Source organism: Diospyros lotus, chromosome 13, assembly GCF_014633365.1.
Source record: "Diospyros lotus cultivar Yz01 chromosome 13, ASM1463336v1, whole genome shotgun sequence".
Taxonomy (NCBI): Eukaryota; Viridiplantae; Streptophyta; class Magnoliopsida; order Ericales; family Ebenaceae; genus Diospyros; species Diospyros lotus.
In genome coordinates, this window is record NC_068350.1 from 35,761,981 (window position 1) to 35,785,072 (window position 23,092).

Sequence of the window (23,092 nt, forward strand, 5' to 3'; positions counted from 1 at the left end):
TTCATGAAAAACGTGTTATTCGTAGGGAAAAATAATTTGATAAAAACGTTAATGATAAAACACAATCTGCTAAAAAATCTTTTAGATTTGATTATTTTATATACATAATTAATCAAGTCATTTCTTCAATTAGAAATAGGTTTGAGCAATTTGGAATATATGAAAAAAAATGGATTTCTATATAATTTTAAGAAATTAAAATCAATTAATGAAGATATTTTAAAAGAATATTATTTGAATCTTGAAAACGTTCTTAAATTTTATGAAATTTCTGATATAGATGGTTTAGATTTATTTTTAGAATTAAAAATGTTAAGAGAAACTTTTCAAGAGTAAAAAATTAGTTCAATGAAAATTCTTCATTATATTAAAAGAGTCGATTATTTTCTAAATGTATATATTACTTATGGAATATTGTTTACAATTTCAATTTCAGTAGTTTCTGCAAATAAAGAAGTTTTTTAAAATTGAAATTAATAAAATCATATTTGAGGTCAACTATATCTCAAGAAAAATTGAATAGATTACCTATATTATCTATTGAACATAATTTATTAAATAAACTTGATTATGAAGATTTAATTAGTAATTTTGCATCTCAAAAGGTAAGAAAATTTGATTTTACAGACGGTTGAATATAATTCAACATATGTTTGTAGAATGAAAAGTTACTCATTATTGGTGAATTTTATTCTTTTAATGTTATCAGTTTAATATTTTGTTTTGTTTCCTTTGGAGAATCAAGAATGTATAGTTTTTTATTCGGTTTGTATTGACCTTTTAAGGGTTTTAATAAAAATTAGTTTTATTTTTCTTTGTTTGTTTAGTAGTTTTTTTTTTTATTTCTGAGAGATTATATTTTAGTTAAAAATTTATTTATTATTAGTAAGAGATTATTGTATTTTGTAGTTGATTGAACTTCAATTTTTTTTTTAATTTAGTAAAATGATGATTTTTTTTTTTTTTGAAAAAGGTATATTATTTATTTTTTTTATAAAAGTAAATTAATAATTTGAAAAGACCTCGATAAACTTTTTCACCTAAGGCCTCCAAACTCATTGGGCCGGCTCTGATTAGTTTGTTAAGAAATTTGAATCAAATACAAATAACGATCAAACCATCAATTACACACACAAACATAAAATTTAATATTTAAAACCCAAATATAAAAAATACGGACAAAAAAAATAAAATATCGCTAAACAAATATTACTAGTATAAAAGTGATATTGTTACACAAAATTTCATGACATTAGGCAACCATTTATAAATCTAAAATCATATGTAGAAATACACAAAAAATCGTATTATTATCAAAAGATGATTCGTGAGAATATTTCTTCAGATGAGATAAATTTCATATAAAATTAAATTTAACAATATCATAATCATAATCAAATTTAAAATTATAATCAAAATTAAATTAAAAAACTTAATTATAAATAAATTAGAATTTTAAATCACAATATGCAATCAAAATACATCATTTTATTTTGGTTCTCAATTTTTTAAAATGAAAAGAATTAATAAAAGGGGGGCCCAGTCTAGTCCGCCAAACACGCCAGGGATTGTATGGGGAAAGTCAAGCGTAGTCGTAACGGAAAGAGAACTGAAAGCGGAAATAAAAAAAAAAAAAAAAATAAGAAGAAGTTTCCAGAGATAAGAGCTGAGTCAATCGTGATGCCCAACCCCAACAGCCCAAGTGGTCTTCCCTACCCCTTCCCTTCCCGTACACGTCCTCTCCTCTGCTTTCAAATTCTCCATTTCTTTCCACCACGCGCCCACCGCCTACGCGCCAACCCAACCTTCTTTTTCTTTATACATATATAATTGATTGATTATTTTCAATTTAGATTATATTTATTTCTTTAATTTTAGTTATAAAATATTTTAAATAATTTAATATTTTGATATTAATATTTTAAGTAAAAGTGAAGTGACGCCTTTTTGGGGCGCGTGGGAAACTTAAATTTCCCCATCTTGAGTGAGCCCATGCCAATTTCACTTCTCTCTCTCTCTCTCTCTACATGGACTCATCCATATAGTCGTCGTCGTCGTCCTTACTGTGGTTCTGGAAAGCTCCCAAAATGGCCGACCCACCGTCTATGGCGGAACCCATGCCTCCTGACCCTAACGTACTTGCCGCAGACTGCGATTGGATGCCGTCTCCGGTGAATGACGACGACTCCACTATGCTTTCGGACTTGCTCCTCTTCGACGGCGACCTTGATTTCAACTTCGACTTCGATCTCGATCTCGGCCTCCCTCCCGACGCGCCGTACTTACTCGACGATCCTTCTTTTTCTGCTCCTCAGATCCGGCCTTCCTCGTCCGATTCGGATGCCGGCGGCCTCGTTGAGCCTTGTAGGATTTTGAATTCCCCGTCCGCCGTTGATCGAAGCTCCGACGTCTCTAAGTTTCTCTCGCAGGAGGCTTCTCAGGAGACGGATCTGGCTGGGCTTTTGGCGTGTCCCTCTTCCGAGTCGGAGGCTCTCGATCGGCAAGCTTCTGGCCCCGCCTCGTCTCAGGGTTCCGGCAATAATTCTGCTGCGAACTATTATCCATCGCCGGACTCGGAAAATTCCGCTCGTTCGGCTGCCTCTTCGCCGAACTATGCCAATTCCATGAATGGCGTTGTTGATCAGAAGATTAAGTTGGAGGAAGAGGGCAATAATTGCTTGATGAAGAGGAAAAAGCATACTAATGAAGACGCTAATTCCGAATCGAGGACAAGCAAGTACCAGAGGGCAAATGCGGAAGACAACCCCAAGAATCCGACGTATAGTTCCCCCAGAGAAATGACCGCGACGGGCGATGGGGAAAATAAGAGGAAGGCGAGGTTGATGAGGAACCGTGAAAGCGCTCAGCTTTCTAGGCAGAGGAAGAAGCAGTATGTGGAGGAGTTAGAGGATAAGGTAAGATCCATGCATTCCACCATTCAAGATTTGAACTCTAAGATTTCGTATATAATGGCTGAAAATGCAACTCTCCGGCAACAATTCAGTGGCGGTGCCATGTGCCCAGCCCCCGTGCCACCACCTGGTGCCATGTACCATCCTCATCCGGCTATGCCTTATCCCTGGATGCCCTGTCCTCCTTATGTTGTTAAACCACAAGGTTCTCAAGTTCCATTAGTCCCCATACCCAAATTGAAGCCGCAGCAGCCTTCCTCTGCTCCAAAATCTAAGAAGTTTGAGGGTAAGAAGAAGGAGAGCAAAACGAAGAAGGTTGCAAGTGTTAGTTTTCTTGGTCTGTTGCTTTTTATTCTTCTGTTTGGTGGGTTGGTGCCAGTAGTAAACGTGAAATTTGGAGCAATGCAGGATGGTGGATCGGGTTGGTTTGGTAATAGGTTTTATGAACATCAATATCGTGGGAGGATATTCAATGTTAAAGGTCACCTGAATACTTCCGAGCACAGCTTAGGAATGGGATTTTCTGATGGGAGATTTGCTACTGGAAACAATTATGCCAGTAGAATTGATTGTGGGAGAGATAATTGTAGGGGATCAGAATTGAAAGCTGGGGAGAAAGAAGGATCACAGCCTTTTCCTGCGTCAAACAAATTTGTGCAGCCAGGCAATTCTAGTGAACCTCTTGTTGCCTCTTTGTACGTGCCAAGGAATGATAAGCTTGTAAAGATTGATGGCAACTTGATAATTCATTCTGTTCTGGCTTGTGAAAAATCCATGGCATCTTGTAGAAAAACTGATGAAACAACGAGCAGTAAGGAAACTGGTTTGGCAGTTGCGGGAAACAGGCCTCCTGCTATCCCTCTTACTGGGAGGAATAATGGCAGATACCCCCAATACAGGAATCCATCTGAACAGAAAAGAGCTCTTGGTTCTGGTTCTATGGATAAGGATAAGCTGAAGTCAACAACTGCTGATGGTGAATTGCAGCAGTGGTTCCGGGAAGGCCTCGCAGGTATCAGTTAACTCACATTCACAGTTTAATATAAGTTAGTTTCGTTGATTTATTATTCAAATTTACCTGCTGTCTATTTTGTGTGATTACTTAAACTGCCTAAATTGTTTTGGCACGGGAAAGGTCATACCATTTTGTGTGATCGTGTTCCTTGTGCAAGGCCTTTATCCATACCTTTATATAGGTTGCTCTAGTTTAGATTCCTACTGTTGAATTGGTTGGTCAGGCTCTAGGATCTTATCAAGGCATTCACTACACTCATACTTGCACAAAGTGGCAATATACCCAACATTCATTGATTTTTATGCTGTAATCTTTTAGAGGACGTTATTGCTGTAATCTTTTGGACTTCAGTCTTTGTGAACTTTTGTGCTATGTTCAAAAGAGAGGACCAGTGCCTTAACTAGTGTAAAATATGGCGTCATTTACAAGTCTGCAATAATATTTGATGGTTAAAGGGAAAAGAAAAAAGAGGGGGGGGGCGCAGATTGTGTATTTTTGCTATGTTATCTGGCCAAATATCACTTGACAAATGAAACATGGTCATACATAAGAAGTGCAAACTCTTTTAAAAGTGTTTCATACCATATCCGGACATTTTATCAAACAAGGCCAACAGAACACTTGTAGAAGTGATTGTGTCCCATCACCTGCTTGTTCAAACGTGTCTTAGTATTTCAAGATCAATTAGAACACTAAAAACAACATTGATTTATTCCATTTTCCTCCCTCTAAATTTTTCAGGTTCAAGAATTGAGCCCAAAAACTTTCAATGAATGTGCTCTCTCTCTCTCTCTTCCCCCCGAAAAAAAAAAAAAAATTACTATTCCTTTTCCATCATCACCACTGGCCAACCCATAATTCATATTGGAATTATGGTACTTTTCTTTCAAAATTTTCTAGTGTTATATTTGGTTATTCCATTCATAAAGATTGCTAATAAAAAATATAGAAACATTTTTATTTCATACGGCATGTTTGTTTCCTTATCCAAGCTTCTTGAACTTTCATCTTCTTTATGGATAGATCTGGAAAAAGAAAGTACTGGGTTTTGCCATCATATTGCACCCATGATGCATATGCTTTGTATGTGATCAACTTGTGTCATCCTTACATGGCAACTTAAGGTAATTGCAGGTTTCAAACAAACAAAAGTATATGACAATGAGTTGGATGACTACATGAGTCATTTTTAAGGTGGAAATCTTGTTATTACTGTTCTTATCATTACTACCTTGTAATTATTGTGTTGCCGCTGCTGCTTTGTGGTTGTGGATGTGGGGAATTAAATAGGGAGACAATTTTTTTTTTTAAAAAAAGCCCATTTTTTCTTAAATGCCATCACATTACTTTGTTCAACCACTTGGAAGTATGACTTGACTGCCCAAAGTTCGATGTTACAAATATAGCAGCAGAACTTCAACAACCAAGTTCCTACAATCTTATTGTTAAACTTTAAGTTTAAATTGATTCTCGCCCCCGTCCAAAAAAAAAAAAAAAAACAACTTATCCAGTCTTTATCCCACTATGTGGGGTCGGCTACATGAATTTTAAACTTCCATGTATTTCTGTCTTTTGGCATATCTTCATTTAGGTCCATATACTTCATATCAAACTTTAATGTCTCTCTCAAAGTCTTTTTGAGTCTATTTCTACCCATTTTTTTTTATTAATTAATTGTTTCATTTCCTCAACTCTCCTTACAGGAAGGTCTCTTGGTTTTCTTCTCACATGACCAAACCATCTTAGTCTAGTCTCTCTCATCTTCTCCTCGATTGGCACTACACCTACCTTATTACGAATAACCTTATTTCTAATTTTATCTTTTCTTATATGACCGCACATCGATCTTAGCATCCTCATCTCAGCTACGTTCGTCTTTTGCTCATGTTGGTATTTGATTACCCAATATTCTGAGTCATACAACAAGATTGGTCTTATAGTTGTCCTATAGAATTTTTCTTTTAATTTTAATAAGATTTTACCATCACATAACACTCCCGATGCAATTCTCCATTTTAGCCAACCTGCCTTGATTCTATGCATGACATCCTCGTGAATTTCTCCATCTTTTTGAATCACTGATCCCAAATATCGAAAATGATTTTTTCTTTATATGATTTGGTCTTTCAATTTTATTATAACATCCTCCATTTTGCATTCTTATTAAATTTACATTCCATATATTATGTTTTCTTTCTACTTAATTTAAATCTCTTAGATTCTAAATTGTTTCATCACAACTCAAGTTTAGTGTTTACTCCCTTTTTTGTTTCATCCACCAGCATTATGTCATCTGCAAATAACATACACTATGGCACCACATAGAAGAATTTCAAAGATATTTTGCATAAGCTCTCCATAAGGGAGAAAACGAAGCTCTTTTTTTATTGTTGGTTCAAAGTTGCCTTTCTACCACTGACACTATGCTCTTCGCAGGGCCAATGTTGAGTTCAGGCATGTGCACTGAAGTGTTCCAGTTTGATGTCTCACCAACTCCGGGAGCCATAATTCCAGCAACCTCAGTTATGAATGTTTCTGCGGACAACCGGCCTAATGCTACGCATCTCGCCAAGGGGCGGAATAGACGGATTCGTCCTGGGGCTGCCATTCCTCTTGCCGGGTCTCAGAACAACATTACCAAAGAACATGTAGGAAGAACAACAAAGGAAGAAAACTTCCATGGAAATAATTCTCTTTCACAGATGGTGGTTTCTGTGCTTGTTGACCCGAGGGAGATCGGGGATGTTGACAGCGATAGTGTGATGGGACCAAAGTCCCTCCCTCGGATTTTTGTTGTTGTTCTAATAGACAGCATCAAGTATGTCACTTATTCGTGTATGCTTCCGCTAAAGGGATCAGGCGTCCTAGTAACTACTTGAGGATGGGAACAGAATCGCAGAGCCTTGGAGAACTATATATTATCCATCTTCGTATCCAGTTTTGTACATAGTTAAAAGTTTCAACAGTTAGCAGCTGAGTACAAGTCCTCTAGCTATCTTCATATCTTTATGTAGCTTTATCAGCATCTTTATGTACTCTTGAGAAATTGCTTGTCATCAAGTTCTTAACCATGGACATGAGTAACATTGTTGGACGATAAAATCATAGATTTAGTATCCTCTTAGTAACTATTTTGTAGTTTGTTATTGTCATTTCTTAATGCTTAATCATGCACAATTTCGGGGGCAACTCATAATTATGTCAGCGGAGCAATATTAACTGTAAACTTCTTGACCTTTTCAAACTAAAATTTCACAGTTGATACAAATGGGTATGAATTTTATCGCAGAAAACAATCTTGCTGTGTCATATGTGCCAAATATAAATAAAGGAACTGAGTGTAAGTGTAACCCTAAACATTTTAGTTTTCAGGGAAAAGAAAATTACACTTGGAAGGAATCAAGGATGGCTTTGAGTGTTTTCTGGGATGACTGCCACTGTTTATCATTTGCACTGGCCACAAACAAGATGACTGTGTTTCCTTTTGCAGTTGCCTTGGCAAGATTGTGTGATCCCGTCAGAGCATATGGAGTCTCAAGAACATATTTGTAATACTGCACACAAAATGATCACGAAATTTACAATCATATCAGTCAAGGAACGGGCTTTTACTAAAGTTTATTCACAGAAATTGTCCCAAGAAATCACAGACGTCCAGTGGATCTGAAAATGATTGTTGAACGTATAAAACCCGGCTAACAGGGAGGGCATTCCAGTACATTATCATCCTGTCTCAATTCAATTATATATTGTCACACATATTTTATTTTAAATACACTGCGGTAGGTGGGTCAAATTCTTTCTTTGTAAATTTATCAAAAACTATGCACTGTAATGTATTAGAGAGCAAGATAAAACTGAATTATGATACCATGTCAGCATAATAATGCAATACTAAAGTTGCATTAGTATTTTCTTGTAGATTTCGACAATAAGACTATTAGTCTCATAACTGTTGCATTTTAGAGGGTAAATTGCATGCACACCCCATGTGGTTTGGCACATTTTCAGTGACCCACCTGTGTACTTTAAGATTGGCCTTGAAAGACCCAATGTGTTCAATTCTTTGCAAATACACTGTCAATTTTAAGAGCTAAGGTTGTCTATAATAAGATTAGTCACATAAAAACTAAATCTAAATAAAATAAAAATTAATCAGAAAAACAAAAAAGAATTGCTAGCTGGAACCATTTTGGTCGGCGACAAACTTCTTGCCAATGGATGACCCACCGATAACAAGTTCTAGAGAACCAACACAGAGAAAGGAGAGGAAAAGAAAGGGGAGGAGGAAGAAAGAAGAAGAACCCCTCTGTGATTCAATCGAACCATCTCTAGAACAAATGAACGCACGAGGATGTACCCAAATCGATTCGTCAAAGATGAACTGATCTGATTTTGTTCTAGATCTGGAACGAACCCAAATCAGTTTGCAAAGAATTGAAAGCACAAAGGATTCCAGGGCCAATTTTGAAATACAGGGGTGTCATTGAAAACGCTTTAAACCACATGGGGTGTATATGCAATTTACCCCATTTTAAACAGGCTGATGTAAAGATGATAGAAAAGGCTGAACTCTTTTCCCTAGTTGCAACAAAGAGCAAGACATTCTTGTCATTGGAGCTGAAGGGATAGACCTTGACATTTGGAGAAGCTTCAAATTCCATATCTTAATCGTTTGTCATCGCATCTCATATTGCCTTGTCATGGCTTGCCGGAGGCCAGGATTTAGGAGGTCTTTTGTTTTCTTCTTAAATCTATATGCCGAATCTCACTAAAAGAGCGTTGGCTCCCCTCTTTGCAAGGGTCAAAGGAGGGGAATGAGGGCCTTACCCATGCTTTGCAAGGAGGCTATTTCTACAAGTCAAACCCGTGATCTTCCAGTCCAAAACGAGTAACCTGATACGTTATAATGAACAAGAGTTCAAATTTGGATCAAGAGGCTGATCTGATGTCCCAAATTCTGTACCTACAGCTAGTGAGAACCAAGAAAAATTTCTCTGCTAGTGTGCATGTGGCAAGGATGCTGTTTAGAAGTCAGGATTGCAGGTCATTTTTGCATCTCTCTTTCTCAACAGAAAACTAAAAGTTGGAAGGTAAAGCAGTTTGTGTTAAATAAACCAGTGGAAGTATGATATAAACTTGAAGGTTTGAAAATACATACTGTTTGATCACCCTGCTTCTCAATTGTTGTATCAAACAGCTCATCTGGGTCATATGTGTTGCCAGTGACAAAGGGGCCAAGGGAAGCAATGACCTTCTCAGGACTTCCAATGTCTTCAATTGTTGCATTTGGTTTGTTAGTCAGGCGTATCAAAGGAGAAGCCACTACCTGAACTTTTCCTTGATTTTCACCTTCAAATTTCACCTCCACCCAAGGCTCTGCACACTTGGGTTGACAGTAATTACCAGAGAGAATGTTGGCTACACGTGTCTGTTTCCATGTAGGAGGAAGAATGAACTGGTATGGCTGCACATTTCCTGCAAGAAAACTAGATTGGAACTTTCATTGAGACAAAGAAGCAACAAAAATGCTGAAACTCGAAGAAGGAAAAAGTCAGAGACAAATAGGAAGAGCGGTTGCAAAATTGCAATGTTTGGCTGCCAATATTCTTTTTCTAGAATGCAGCTTCCATGGGTCATGACATTTTCCTAAATAAATTATACTTTGATGAAAGAACACCTTGAATAAAAAATAAAAATGATTTTCACATTCTCCTGTCAATCTTCTAATCACTTCTTGATTGTTGTTGCTTCAAAAATAATGTGGAAGAACCTGCAGTGATCAATTCTATACCTTCTTTAGAACAGTTACCACAAAATTCTGACATAATAATGAAAATATGTTTCATCTTATTTCTTGTTCACCCTTTTCTTTTGTTTGGGTCTTGTCCATTTACATTTACCCTGCCTTTTGACCCTGATAATGATCAGAAGAAAACAAGTTTTGCAAAATGCATGCTAGAGGAATTTTGCAACACAGAAATTCCACCTACTGCCGGTGCTCTGGGACATGACTGATTCACATTTTCTCCTTGAATCACTTCCACTGCCCTGACCCTCATAAAGTTGGTTAAGTCATTTCCCCCATAATTCAATATCAGTTTAAGAGATAGAATTGGAAAGGATGAAAGTCTTAAGTCTCTTATGGTAGGTCAGTAGCTTAGGTTGCATTCAAGTATGTTTGTTTGAGAGGTTGAATATTGCCACAAGTCTCTTAGGGTACTTCAGTAGCTTAGGTTGCTTTCTTCGATAGAAAGACTAAGACTAGAGTTCAAGTTCTAGTAAGTAAATCAATAACAAAACTCTTCAATTACACAATGAAATGTCATGGATGCAAGTATTCATGGGTAAAAAGCACACCAAACTGACAAACTCCAAGCAAAGTTACAAAAGCTTATGAGAATTTATATCAATGACTTGATACAAAAGATGGAAAAAGGGACATGTGTGTGTGTGTGCATGTGCATGTATATATATAAACTAGCTAAATTAAGAGAAAGGAAACAAGAGATTTAAGCCCAAGGAAATGCATAAAGATGAAAACCAAAAAGTATTGGTAAATGAGGGGGCGATCAAGGAGAGATAGAAAGAGTTTCTCGAAGTTATTCAATGAATGTAAAAAAACAAGTGTTATGTTGGGGCATCTTAAGTAACTCTGAAGAAGATAGATATTACATATTCTATAGATTTATATGTCCAAATGGAATAATGCAAGTGTTGAAAAAGATGAAGAATAGTTAAGTAGTTGGACAAAATAATATTCAGTAGAAGTTTGGAAATGTATGAGAGAAGACGCATTTTTTGGTTAACGAAATTATTCAATGTGATCTAAAATCAAAAAGATGTTGAACAAGTGGAGGAAGAGCAATTTAGTGCCTATTTACAAGAACAAAGGAGATACATTGTTCAGAATTGTGGAAATTATAAAGGAATCAAGTTAATGAGCCACACTATGAAACTTTGGGAGAGAGATTTAGCAAAGATTAAGAAGAAAAACCAAGGTATCAAAAAACCAATTTGGCTTTATGCCTGGTAGGTCAAAATAGAAGCAATAGATTTGTTGAGTCACCTAATAGAAAGGTATAGAGAGAACTAAAAGGATATACATATGGTGTTAATCAAGAGAAAGCTTATGACAAAGTGCCTAGAGAAATCTTATGAAGGTTTTAGAGCAGAAAGGAATCTAAGTTGCTTATTGTTAAATAAGATAAATGAAAGGGTATTAGTGTAATTAATTTTAAATACGTATATGTATATATATATACACTTGTACTGTACACTTGTGGGTAATATACATAGTTTATTTTATTTACATAACATGGCATCAGAGTCTTCCAAACCCTAACCTAACCCTAGCAGCCGTCGCTGTCGCCGTCAACCAACACCATCATCGTCGGTCGCTTCACCTGCTACCGCTATCATGCCGGTCGCTTCATCCGTCGCTGGTTTCGTTGGTCACGCAATCGTTTCTTTGATATCGCAACCTCTTCTTCTTCAGATCCGGCCATCTTCTTCAGGCCACCCCCAGATCTCGCCCTCGCTATCGCCGCACCTATCCAGATCTGGCTATCTCTCCGTCGCCATCGCCACACCTGTCCAGATCTGACCATCATCAAGCAACCCCAGATCTTGCCGTCAGTCTTCAGATCAGGCCGCTCCCACCTAGATTTGGCCACCTTGCCATCTATCGTTGTTTCAAATCCGATAACTCTCAGTTTTTGTGAGCCCAGATCTACCATTGTTCCAGATTTGTTCTTTTTTCTCTTCGGTCATGCAATTCGACCTGCGTCTGGGCTGGTGTGTCGCATTCAAAAATCTTTATACGATTTAAAACAGTCTCCTCAAGCTGGTTTGGTCAATTTAGGAGTTTGGATTAACTTGGAGTGAAGCTGATTATTCTGTTTTTTGTCACTCCCAGTCTGACCGCCACATTCTTCTAATGGTATATGTTGATGATATAGTACTTATAGAGGATGATGATGTTGGTATTACTGAATTGAAGGCACATCTTCACCAACAGTTTCAAACTAAGGATTTGAGTCTTTTGAGATATTTTTTGGGTATTGAGATAGCTTGGTCAAAGTAAGGCATCTATATCTCTCAAATGAAGTATGCCTTGGATATGCTAGAGGAGACAGAATTGCTTGGAGGTAAGCCTACATATACCCCTATGGATCCAAATATCAGACTGTTACCGAGACAGGGGGAGACTCTTTCTAATCATGGGCACTACCGTCAACTAGTTGGGAAACTTAATTACCTCACAGTCACTCGTCCTGATATTTCATTTGTTGTGAGTGTGGTAAGTCAGTTCTTGGATTCACCATGTAACAGTCATTGGGATGCAGTGGTCCGTATTCTTCGGTATATTAAAGCTACCCCTAGTTAGGGTGTATTGTATCAAAATCATGGGCATAATCAAATTGTGGGATATACGGATGCTAATTGGGAAGGATCACCTAGTGACAAGCGATCCACATATGGATACTGTGTATTTGTGGGTGGAAACCTAGTCTCTTGAAAAAGTAAGAAGCAAATTGTTGTCACCGAATCCAATGTTGAGGCTGAATACAGGGCAATGACCGTAACAACATGTGAGCTAGTGTGGTTGAAACAATTAATTGAGGAGTTAGGAGTTACACAGATTAAATCTATGCAATTGGTTTGTGACAACCAGGCTGTAACACATCAACAACAACATATCTAGCCTTTATCCCACTATGTGGGGTTGGCTACATGAATTCTAGACTTCCATGTATTTCTATCTTTTGTCATATTTTCATTGAGATCCATACACTTCATATCAAACTTTAATGTCTCCCTCAAAGTCTTCTTAGGTCTGCCTCTACCTCTTTTTTTGATTAATTGTTCAATTTCATCAACTCTCCTCACAGGAGCGTCTCTTGGTCTCCTTCTCACATGACCAAACCATCTTAGTCTAGTCTCTCTCATCTTCTCCTCTATTGGCACTACTCCTATCTTATTACGAATAACTTCATTTCTAATTTTATCTTTTCTTGTATGGCCGCACATCCATCTTAACATCCTCATCTCCGCTACACTCGTCTTTTGCTCGTGTTGGTATTTGACTGCCCAACATTCTGAGTCGTACAACAAAACTGGTCTTATAGCTATCCTATAGAATTTTCCTTTCAATTTTAATGGGATTTTATCATCACATAACACCCCCGATGCATTTCTCCATTTTAGCCAACCTGCCTTAATTCTATGCGTGACATCCTCGTGAATTTTTCCATCTTTTTGAATCACTGATCCCAAATATCGAAAATGGTCTTTTCTTTGTAAGATTTGGTCTTCCAATTTTATTATAACATCCTCCACTCTTGCATTCTTACTAAATTTACATTCCATATATTCTGTTTTCTTTCTGCTTAATTTAAATCCCTTAGATTCTAAATTGTTTCTCCATAACTCAAGCTTAGTGTTCACTCATTCTTTTGTTTCATCCACCAACACTATGTCGTCTGCAAATAGCATACACCATGGCACATCTGTCTGAATATCTTTAGTGAGTTCATCCATTACTAAAGCAAATAAGTATGGACTTAGTGCAGAACCTTGATGCAATCCTATTGTAATTTTAAACGGTTTAGTATCCCCTCCGCATGTTCTGACCCTTGTCTCTGCACCATGATACATGTCCTTAAGGGCTTGTATATAGGCTATTCGGACTCCTTTCTTCTCTAAAACCCTCCATAATACTTCTCTAGGGACCCTATCATAGGCTTTTTCTAGATCTATAAACACCATATGTAGGTCCTTCTGATGATCCCGATACCTTTCCATTAGGCGCCTCAGTAGGTATATAGCTTCCATTGTTGACCTACCGAGCATGAAACCAAACTGATTTTCTGAGACCTCTGTTTCTTTTCTGAGCCTCTGTTCTATTACTCTCTCCCAGAGTTTCATGGTATGGCTCATTAACTTAATTTCTCTGTAATTTTCACAGTTTTGAACATTTCCTTTGTTCTTATATATAGGAACCAAAATACTCTTCCTCCACTCATCTGGCATCTTTTTTTATTTAAGAATCGCGTTAAATAATTTCGTTAGCCAGGAGATATCCTCTCCTCCCATGCATTTCCATACTTCTATTGGTATATTATCCGATCCCATCGCCTTATGATTTTTCATCTTTTTTAATGTTTGCCTTATTTCATTTGGACTTATGCGTCGATAAAATGTATAGCTCACGTTCCCTTCGGAGTTACTAAGATGTCCCAACCTAACTCTTGTGTCGCCATCATCATTGAATAATTTTGTGAAATACTCCTTCCATCTCTCCTTAATCGCTCCCTCATTCACTAATACATTTTGATTTTCATCTTTTATGCATTTCACTTGATTTAAATCCCTTGTTTTTCTTTCTCTTGCTTTAGCTAATTTATATATATCCCTTTCTCCATCTTTTGTATCAAGTCGTTTATATAGATTCTCGTATGCTTTTGACCTTGCTTCACTAACAGCTTTTTTTGCTGCCTTTTTTTATTCTTTATAATTTTTTTGATTTTCTTCATTGTTGCACTGATATACAGCCTTATAGCAATTTTTCTTATTTTTAATTTTCAATTGCACTTCTTCATTGCACCACCAAGACTCCTTAAGGTTAGGGGCTCTACCATTTGTCTCTCCAAGCACTACCTTTGCTGTGTTTCTCAGGGTATTAGCCATTTCTCTTCACATTTGGTTTGTCTGTCATTCTCCATTCCATTCTCTTCTACCCCTTAATTTTTCTTTGAAGATTAGTTGTTTCTCCCCTTTTAAATCCCACCACCTGATTCTTGGATTTTGTTTATGTGATTTTTTCTCTTCCAATTTCTTACTTAGACGTCAATTTCTTACTGTAACACATATTACTTCTAATCTTGTGTTTCCTGAGAGAATCAAGCATATTGAAATTGATTGCCATTTTGTTAGAGAAAATGTGCTCTCTAGGGATATAATTACAACATATGTGGGTTCCAACGATCAACTAGTTGATTTACTCACCAAGTCGTTTAGAGGGTCTCATGTGAATTATATTTGTACCAAGTTGGGCATGCTCAATATATATGCTCCAGCTTGAGGGAGAGTGTTAAATAAGATAAGTAAAAGGGTATTAGTGTAATTAATTTTAAATACGTGTATGTATATATATACACTTGTGGATAATATACACAGTTTATTTTATTCACATAACACTTGTATACAAGTTGCTAAAGAGTAAAGACACATATCATGGAGTAGAAGTGTTAAAACATGCGAAAGAGATACTGAAGCTTTTCCTATTACAACTGGGATATATTAAGGATCTACATATATAGAAAAAATTCTCCTAAGAGTGGCCTCGAACCCTTCCCCTATTAAAGTTGTGGGGGACTAGAATAGATCTAAATTATTTAAAAATAGATATGTATATATAGAGAGAGAATACTCTGATATCATCTCCAAGAAAGAATAACTATAGTGGAAGTTATTCTACAATATAAACTAAATACTATTTATTATAGCTCCATTGCAAAAGATAATTTAGGTAGATAGGAAATATAATCTCAACTTTCATTCTATATCATGCTATATAATCCAAAAACAAATGCCATGCTAAGAAAAGACTACTGCAAAGAACAAATGAATTTACAAGTGAAACAAGACAAGGTTTTGTCCTCTTATTTGATCCTCCTCAGGATAACTCTAACCCATCATGTTACACTTATAGTTACTTCTTTGCACCTGTAGGTCCTGTCCACTAGCAACTATGATCTATCCTGAAGTACTAATATAGTGACCCATTAATAGGTTCAGGTTAAATTTGATATTTTATCGTATGGGTTGTAGTTGGCATAGTTGACTTAAAGGTTTGAATTGTTTAATGTTAATGTTAATGTTTATGGCAAGATGGGTTAAATGAGTGGAACTGTATAAGTTAAAAATGGCTAAGTGAAGAGTGGCTAAAACCTTAAAGGTGGAAAAGTCAAATGGTGTAGATTTGGCTTAGTGGAAAATTCAAAGTAGCATGTGTTGAAAAGTCAAAATAAGTGGGCTAAATTGGAAATGTGATTTCAGGTTGGCAAATTCTATTCGCAGTCAGGTTTTTGCTCTTCGCAGCCAGGTTTTTGCTCTTTGCAGCCATAAATAAGAAAAAATGTATGATTACTTTTCGCAACCACTTTTATTACTTTTTGCAGCCACTTATATTTCAAAACTACTCTCTCCCACATATTCTATACCTCGCGCACAACCACAACCCTCGCACACTCGCTGTCGCCCTCTCTGCTATGTCACCTGTTGTAACTGGAGTTACCTCGTCTCACCAGAGTTTCTTCCAGGTAATGAATTTGGATTTTCAATTTTGCGACGGGCTTCAACGCGGGGTTCGTAGGTTTCAACACGGTGGTCGGAGGTGGACTCTTTGCCTCCGATTGCGGGGGTTCGGAGGCGAACCACCGCCTCCAAACCCAGGCAAACTAATCCATAATTTCAAATATGTTTATGTGAAAAATAGTAACTAGAACTTATACGGCGATTGCCACTATTATGTTATCATCAAAGGTTGATAAATCCATTTGCATGACTACACTATGAATACTTTTAGAGAAGATTCAACTGAGCTATATACCTTGTTTGTTTCAAGCAGACATTGATATACCAGAACCATCCTCAATTGAATTTTGACTTCATGAATTTAGTTAAGTAACCAATGGCCTGCAACAAAATAAATACAAGAAATATTGGAACTTCCAGAATTTGCAATGCAATGAGTAACTGAAGGATCACCTTTGACCTTCAACGCGTCTCCCAAACCTACAGCGGTCATACCCTGCACTTGGGAATGAACCCATACTGCAAGGGGAGTCCAGCTCACCCACTACACTGTAGTCATCATATATACAACCTGTTGCCATAACCATGGCTCCACCATTAAGATTACACGTAATTCATACGCATGTGCAATGCACATGAAATCATGCCATTATGCTGCTATAAACCTTTCATGCATAAATCATTTAACATGCTGCATGTAATAAAGCATATAGTTCACCTTACCTTAGCCAATGCAAACTTTTTACTTCAGCTCCTTGCTTCTCTCAGCAAACCTTTCCTTTTTCAGCAGAATGTCTTCTCTTTCCTTATTTTGTCCCTCACTTTTCTCTCTCTCTCCTTTTTTTTTTTTTTGTTGGGAGCTTCTCTCTACCTCACTGTACTGAAATCAAATGGGTAGGGGTCTTATTTATAAGATTCCCAAGCAGCTCATGAGCTGCTGCTATGCGGGTTGTTCCGTGGCTGCCATGTGTCACCCCTATGATGGCATTCTCATCTCTTGACAAGTGAAGAGCTCCTTCAGCAATAAGGAGTTGGTTCATCATTCATCTAGAAGGCTCCTAGTCCTCCTATGTCCTCCATGTTTCCCGAATCCTGGGATTCAGGAAAGTTCCCGAATCCAATTTCCCCACCTCCTACAACAGACACTAATACATATAGATATTATTATAACTCTCAAAACTCGTTTACTTACTTGTCCATCGAATAATTTGTGGTGTTAGTTGTTATCTTCCAAACTCTACCCACGTCGTCATCAACATTTGATTGTAGTAATCCATGGCTAACTCCGACTGGCTGAGAGAAAATAACTAAGTAATGGTAGGCGTGAAACAAAAGGAATGAGTGACCTCTCTGCTGTGGTAAAGAGAAAATAGCTTTGCGATGGCGGCATGAAATAATACGAATTACAGAGTTTGGCCGGTGAGAAGAAAATGTGATGGTAGGTGGTTGCTTAATGTGAGTGGTTGAGCATTGAAGAAAATGGAAGGTAAAATTGAATTTTCGTTCAAGGCTATTTTAGGTGTATTGAAAAGTGGCTGCGAAGAGCAAAAAGCATGGCTGTGAATAGAATTTCTCTTTTCGGTTATGTGTGTGTGGGTTTTATAACTTTAACAAGGGGCAATTTAGGAAATGGCAAAAGGGGAGAAAAAAAAAGGAAAAAAGAAATAAGAATATATATATATATATGGAAATGCCTCATTTTTCTCTCTCTCATCTCCCATTTTTCTTCTCCTCTTGCTCTTCTCTTTCTCCTTTGCTCCTCAATCTTTCCCTTGAATTTGGAAGATCTTGGAAGTGGAAGCTAGTGGCTTTAGGGTTTTTGTGCTTCAAATCAATCATCAAGAGGTTTTTAAAGGCAAGTTCTTTCCTCTTGTTTCTTTCGGTGTGATTTCCTTTGAATATGAGAATTTCTTGGTGTCGGTTTTGTTATTGTTTCCCTCTTTGAAGTAATAGCTAAATTGTTCCCTTGGTTGTGGTGTCTTGAATGGCTGTTTTTGAAGGCCGAACGCTGGTGAAATTCCTTCTTTGGTAGAAGGGTTTCCATTTCTAGTTGTTTGCGTTTCGTGTTGTTTTTCTTATACTTTCGAATAACCGTGCATATCATCTTGACGAGGAATTGTTCTTCCCCAATTCTTTGGAAGAAATGGCGTATTTGTTGATAGTGTGTAGTTGCATGCAAGTTTTTGGCGTTACTTGCATGTATTTTTTAGGGTTGGAATCGAGTGGAAGCTTCTGTCTGTCAACAAAAGGAGTCGGGTTGTCGACAGATGGCCTTCCAGCATTCTGTCGACAGAATGGGTATTTAAGTGGGATCGGTCGACAAATAAGGTTTAGCATGTCGATAAATTGGGCGTTTGAATGGGATCAGTCAACAGATACCCTCTCATCTGTCGACATATTGGGTTCTGAGCTTCGGTCGGTCGACAAATCCTATTTTTCCTATAGACCGATTTGCTTCCAATTTGTCCTGAACTATATTTTGGTGCTTCTAACTTGTTCTAGGCCCTTATTTAAACTCTTAGCAAGCCCTCCACCAATACTAGCTTCGATTATCATCCTTAGAGGGTTGTTCTTGTGTGGATACTCTTATTGGGTTGACTTTATAATGGGATTTTTAAGTACCATAAATGAAAGAGGCTAAATGTAGATAGGAAATACCTTCATAAAACTACTGGAACAGTTATTGAAGTAAAATGGGCATTGTGCATAAAGCGCATGATGAGATTGAGTGCAGATATACATGTTAGATGCATTGGCATATGTGTGCAAACTATATTGAATGTGTGGCTGCAAATTCGCATGATAAAAACGATATCCAACCAAGCTGGCAAGCTTATGCCTAACCATGGGAGCTACAACTCATAATGCTGCCTAGCATGGTCTAGGTGTGGAGGGGGGTGGATAACAGTCCACCAAATTTCAATGTACATACCATTTGCATATAATGCATCATTGCTATTGAGATTCCTTGATGAATAGCATGGCTAATATAAATTATTGATAACTTGTCATAACCAGATGTAATGGTTGCTACTGTTCATGGTAAGGCGATAAGTCATATCGGGAAGTGGGCTTCATGATTGTGTTTATCTCGTTGTACCTTTCTCCTTTACCTGTATTATCATTGCATATACTTGCTGAACCTTGTGGCTCATATTGTTTGCTTACGTCATTTTAGGTAAAGATAAAGGTAAAGCTAGGAGAAGGGCGAATTTAGTGGAGTTTGAGTCAGTATAGCATGTGTACAGAGTCACCCTAAGCTAAGGGATCCTGGGAGGAGGCCTGGTGGGCAAAAGAGTATAGCAGTCTTTTATAATTTTGTCTTCTTTTGCCTCAATTTGGTATTGTGTAAAAAGTGAAGAGGTTAGCGAGTGCTCTTATATAAATTGAAAGATTGTGTTGGGTTGTGAAGTCTTTAAGTAATGTGAAAGTCTATGAATGTTTGGTTATATTGTTCTGCTCCATCTTTTAGCGACCCTCTCACGGATTTTCTAGGATAGCGAGTGCTCCGGGAGGCAGGCCATTACAACTAACTCCAAAAAACAGCAAGCCGAAGTTTGTGCAACTTTTATATTTTCCTGATGAACAAGGTGCCAGGCCTATTAAAGCACTTGAGTAGTCCAGTGCACATAATCTGTCTCCAAAAGAACAGACAATAATGTATATATCCCTGTAGATGGTCCCAATATAATGAATTGAGCATAAGACTCTTGCTGTTCCAGGCATCTCTCCTTCTTCCCTTGTGCATGTTCGGATCTTGATGTTGGAATTCAGGTCAGATCCAGGCTCCCATTGTAACACCCTAATTCTTATAAGAAGCTTAGGAGAATAAGGCTAAAAAGTAAGCTAACGCAAAATTGGATTAAGAAGTGGTTGGAATGGCACATAGCTAATGAATATCTTGAAAATTTGGGAACTGACCTCAGCTACAAGCCAGTTCAAGGAACCCTACTTAAATAGCTTGTAGTAACTCGGTATTGAACAAAGAAGATTAGGCTAAAATTATGCTAAGAAATGTAAGCCTAAATGTAGAAGAAAATGGCTCTAAAATGCTTGGAGGAAGTGATGAGCCATGAAGCTCAAGTGATCCTAACTAAAATCAGATTTTGGGAGTATGCTCAGATTCAATGGTCAGCCATAGAGTGGAGAAAACTGCCAAAAATGCAAGCAGCTTGCTGTCCCAGCCTACTTTCTGAAAATCTGAAGCCAAAAAAAGCCAAGAAAATGGTACTCTAGGGCTTCCTAAGAATCTATAAAGGGTACCCTAATGCCTTAACAGTAGTTAGAGAGCATGGAAATCTGATTAGAAGGGAAGGAATAGCAGCCAAAAGCTGCTGGAATTTCTGAAAGAAAAAGGGGGCTGATTGAGGCTTAATCTGTGACCAAGTGTGAGACCAAAACCCAAACCTGGAAGAGGGAAATTGAGTCTTGAACTTAAGGTTTGAGTTATTCAAATAGCCTCTTTGGAAAGCAAGGCTAAGGCTTCATACACAGACAACCCTCCCCCTGACCCTCACAAAGCAAGAAGCCTCAAGCACTGGAGACACCCTATAATTGACTCATAAAAAGATGTTGGAAAAGAAAAGGACAGCTTGAGGCTGTAGCGGAGCTGCAGATTTGAGGAGGCTTGCTGAGCTGGGGATCAGCTGGCTACAACCCAGGCAAGCCAAATGAGACTAGAGAAGACTCCAAAAAATGCAGCTGCATCCAGTTGCAACAGAAAGGTTCTAGAAACTTTTTCTTTTGCAGCCAGGTTTCCTTGTGGCCCAGACAAGATATACATCTATTATAGGAAGAAATAATTCTAGAAAAAAGGCTAGGTCACTATTAGGTGGAGGGGGAATCAAATCTGGAGTAAGAGAAGCCAACAGAAGTTCCTCTGCTAAGTGCTACAAAGAAGGAAAAAGAAAAGAAGCAACAGATAGAAGATGGGATCCAGCCCTTGGAGACCAACAATAGAGTTTTGAGGAGGCTCTTCAGAGAGCATTAAGCTTGAAGAAAAGACAAAGATGTAATCCAAAAGGTCTCTTCAAGGGTAAATCCATTGCATGGTTGATTTCTTGCATTTACATGCTGTCATTCTGTTTTGTGATGCATTAATGAGTTTTTCATGAAGTGCTAAACCTCTAAGGTTGGGATATAGATGGTTAGAGGCTCCTCTAGGGATACAGAGGGCTTCCATGCCGTTAAACTAAGGATTGAGTCACATTTCTGGTATGCACTCCATTGTGTGTTTTTCATGCATATCAGAGTACGGGATCCATTAGGGAAGGAATAGTCGGTTCTGAAACAATCCCTCTCTAATTTAAGCATCGGATAGTATTTCCAAGCACTCCCCAGGCAGTTCTCCTTTGTGATTGTAGGTTAACAAAACAATCATCCAACAGTGATTCTTAACCTTTAATTACTTGGTTGTAACTCGAAAATGTGGTGCTTGAGAGCAATTCATACAGTGGAAGATATCTGTGTTTGGCTTCTGTAATGGAATTCAACTGCAAGTACCCATTTGCAGATTTTCAGATTTCTCTGAGTTCAAATAGGTTAGACAAACCCAAGCTTGATTACATGGTTTGATTACATTGTCCTAGAAGATACGATTCCGTATGTCCATCACTTGGATTTCTCAGAGGAATGTAACATGAAATTAGTTATGCACATTAGTAATTTTTAATGTTCTTATCAGTTGTCACCGTCCTATACAACCAAGAGGAATGAAAGAATAAGCAAATTAATTGTTCCCCTTCATTTTCTCAACCCAGTACTAACATTCGCATTCCTGAAAATGCACAACACTAAACAAGCAGGCGAACTAATTATTGGTCTCCACCTCAGATTGAGGTCATTACAAAAACACAATTAAACAGCCACTACAACCAAATTGCAAAATTCAGACAGCACACTAAAAATTGGGGGGCAAAGAAAAAGGAAAAATAGAGAAGCAGGGAAATACAATAGAGACGAGTGCAATATGGTGAATGAGCAGCATGACATGATAGGGTTTAAACCTGCTCGAAGAGCCGGAGTGTCACTGGGGGAGGCCTTGAAGAGGACGAAAGAAGGGTCGGACGGCGAGGGCGGGAGATAGGAACCGACCTCCACCTCGCGAGCTTCCGCTCGTCGCTGCAAAGCGATGAGAAGCGCCGCCAATCCACCTCCGAGGAACTCTCGTCTCGGACTCCGATTGCCATTGTTGTTAGTGCCGAGTGCTGTGGAATTAGGTCGAGCCTTGAGATTCTGAGTATGGATTTTGATGGAAGATGGCGGCGGATGAGAATTTGGAGGTTTTGGAGTTGAAGAAGCTGAGAAGATGGAAGCGGAGGACAGTGGTGTCAAGCACGCCGTAGCCATTTTACAGCCATACAGATTGCAGAGAGCTAGGCCGAACTCTCCCGCTTTTAATCGGTATTATGGATGAGGTTTGAGCTCCATTCCGATGACTACCCTCCAGTGGGTCCCGGGGAGCTGTCAAGAGGATCATGGTCCCACCAAATAAGATGTATAAATTCGATTAATAGATCGAAATTTATCATAGAATTTCATGAATTGAATTTCATCGTCAATGATCAAGTTTCATCAATCATGAAGCCTAATCGAGTTTCATCCAAAAACAATAACGATAAATTAGGTAATGATATTTTTTGAATTTTTACACTTTCAATCATCATTTCAATAACCTAATTATTTGTCCAAATAATATTTTTTAGTCAAGATAACTCAAATAATAACTTACTCAGAGGTTAAAACCCACTATTTTTTAATTTTTATTTTTTATATTCATAAAATTATAAATATTTTGTAATAAATTATTTATAATTTTCAAAAATTAAAAATACTTTAATTTTTA

The 23,092-nt window shown here is 37.6% G+C and overlaps 2 protein-coding genes across 2 annotated transcripts; one reads left to right on the forward strand and one right to left on the reverse strand.

Moving 5' to 3' along the window:
- The first annotated feature begins 2,008 nt into the window (after positions 1 to 2,008).
- On the forward strand, positions 2,009 to 7,043 carry LOC127788355 (bZIP transcription factor 17-like). The gene is made up of 2 exons (XM_052316526.1): positions 2,009 to 3,924; positions 6,364 to 7,043. Exons 1-2 carry the CDS (start codon positions 2,088 to 2,090, stop codon positions 6,804 to 6,806), a joined length of 2,280 nt encoding a protein of 759 aa, XP_052172486.1. The 5' UTR covers positions 2,009 to 2,087; the 3' UTR covers positions 6,807 to 7,043.
- Positions 7,044 to 7,124: 81 nt separating this feature from the next.
- On the reverse strand, positions 7,125 to 22,653 carry LOC127788357 (psbP domain-containing protein 6, chloroplastic). The gene is made up of 3 exons (XM_052316527.1): positions 22,254 to 22,653; positions 9,089 to 9,405; positions 7,125 to 7,481 (listed from the first exon to the last, which is right to left on the reverse strand). The coding sequence occupies exons 1-3, from the start codon at positions 22,594 to 22,596 to the stop codon at positions 7,311 to 7,313; spliced, it is 831 nt and encodes a 276-aa protein (XP_052172487.1). The 5' UTR covers positions 22,597 to 22,653; the 3' UTR covers positions 7,125 to 7,310.
- Between the last annotated feature and the right edge of the window lie 439 nt (positions 22,654 to 23,092).

What these genes read in the sequence shown, in the direction of transcription:
- LOC127788355 (XM_052316526.1), top strand. Translation starts at nt 2,088, where the DNA reads ATGGCCGACCCACCGTCTATGGCGGAACCCATGCCTCCTGACCCTAAC. An exon ending in GTTCCGGGAAGGCCTCGCAG is followed by an intron (nt 3,925 to 6,363) that starts GTATCAGTTAAC and finishes TGCTCTTCGCAG; the next exon opens with GGCCAATGTTGAGTTCAGGC.
- LOC127788357 (XM_052316527.1), bottom strand. Translation starts at nt 22,596, where the DNA reads ATGGCTACGGCGTGCTTGACACCACTGTCCTCCGCTTCCATCTTCTCA. An exon ending in CACTCCGGCTCTTCGAGCAG is followed by an intron (nt 9,406 to 22,253) that starts GTTTAAACCCTA and finishes GTTTTCTTGCAG; the next exon opens with GAAATGTGCAGCCATACCAG. An exon ending in AGAAGCAGGGTGATCAAACA is followed by an intron (nt 7,482 to 9,088) that starts GTATGTATTTTC and finishes TTTTGTGTGCAG; the next exon opens with TATTACAAATATGTTCTTGA.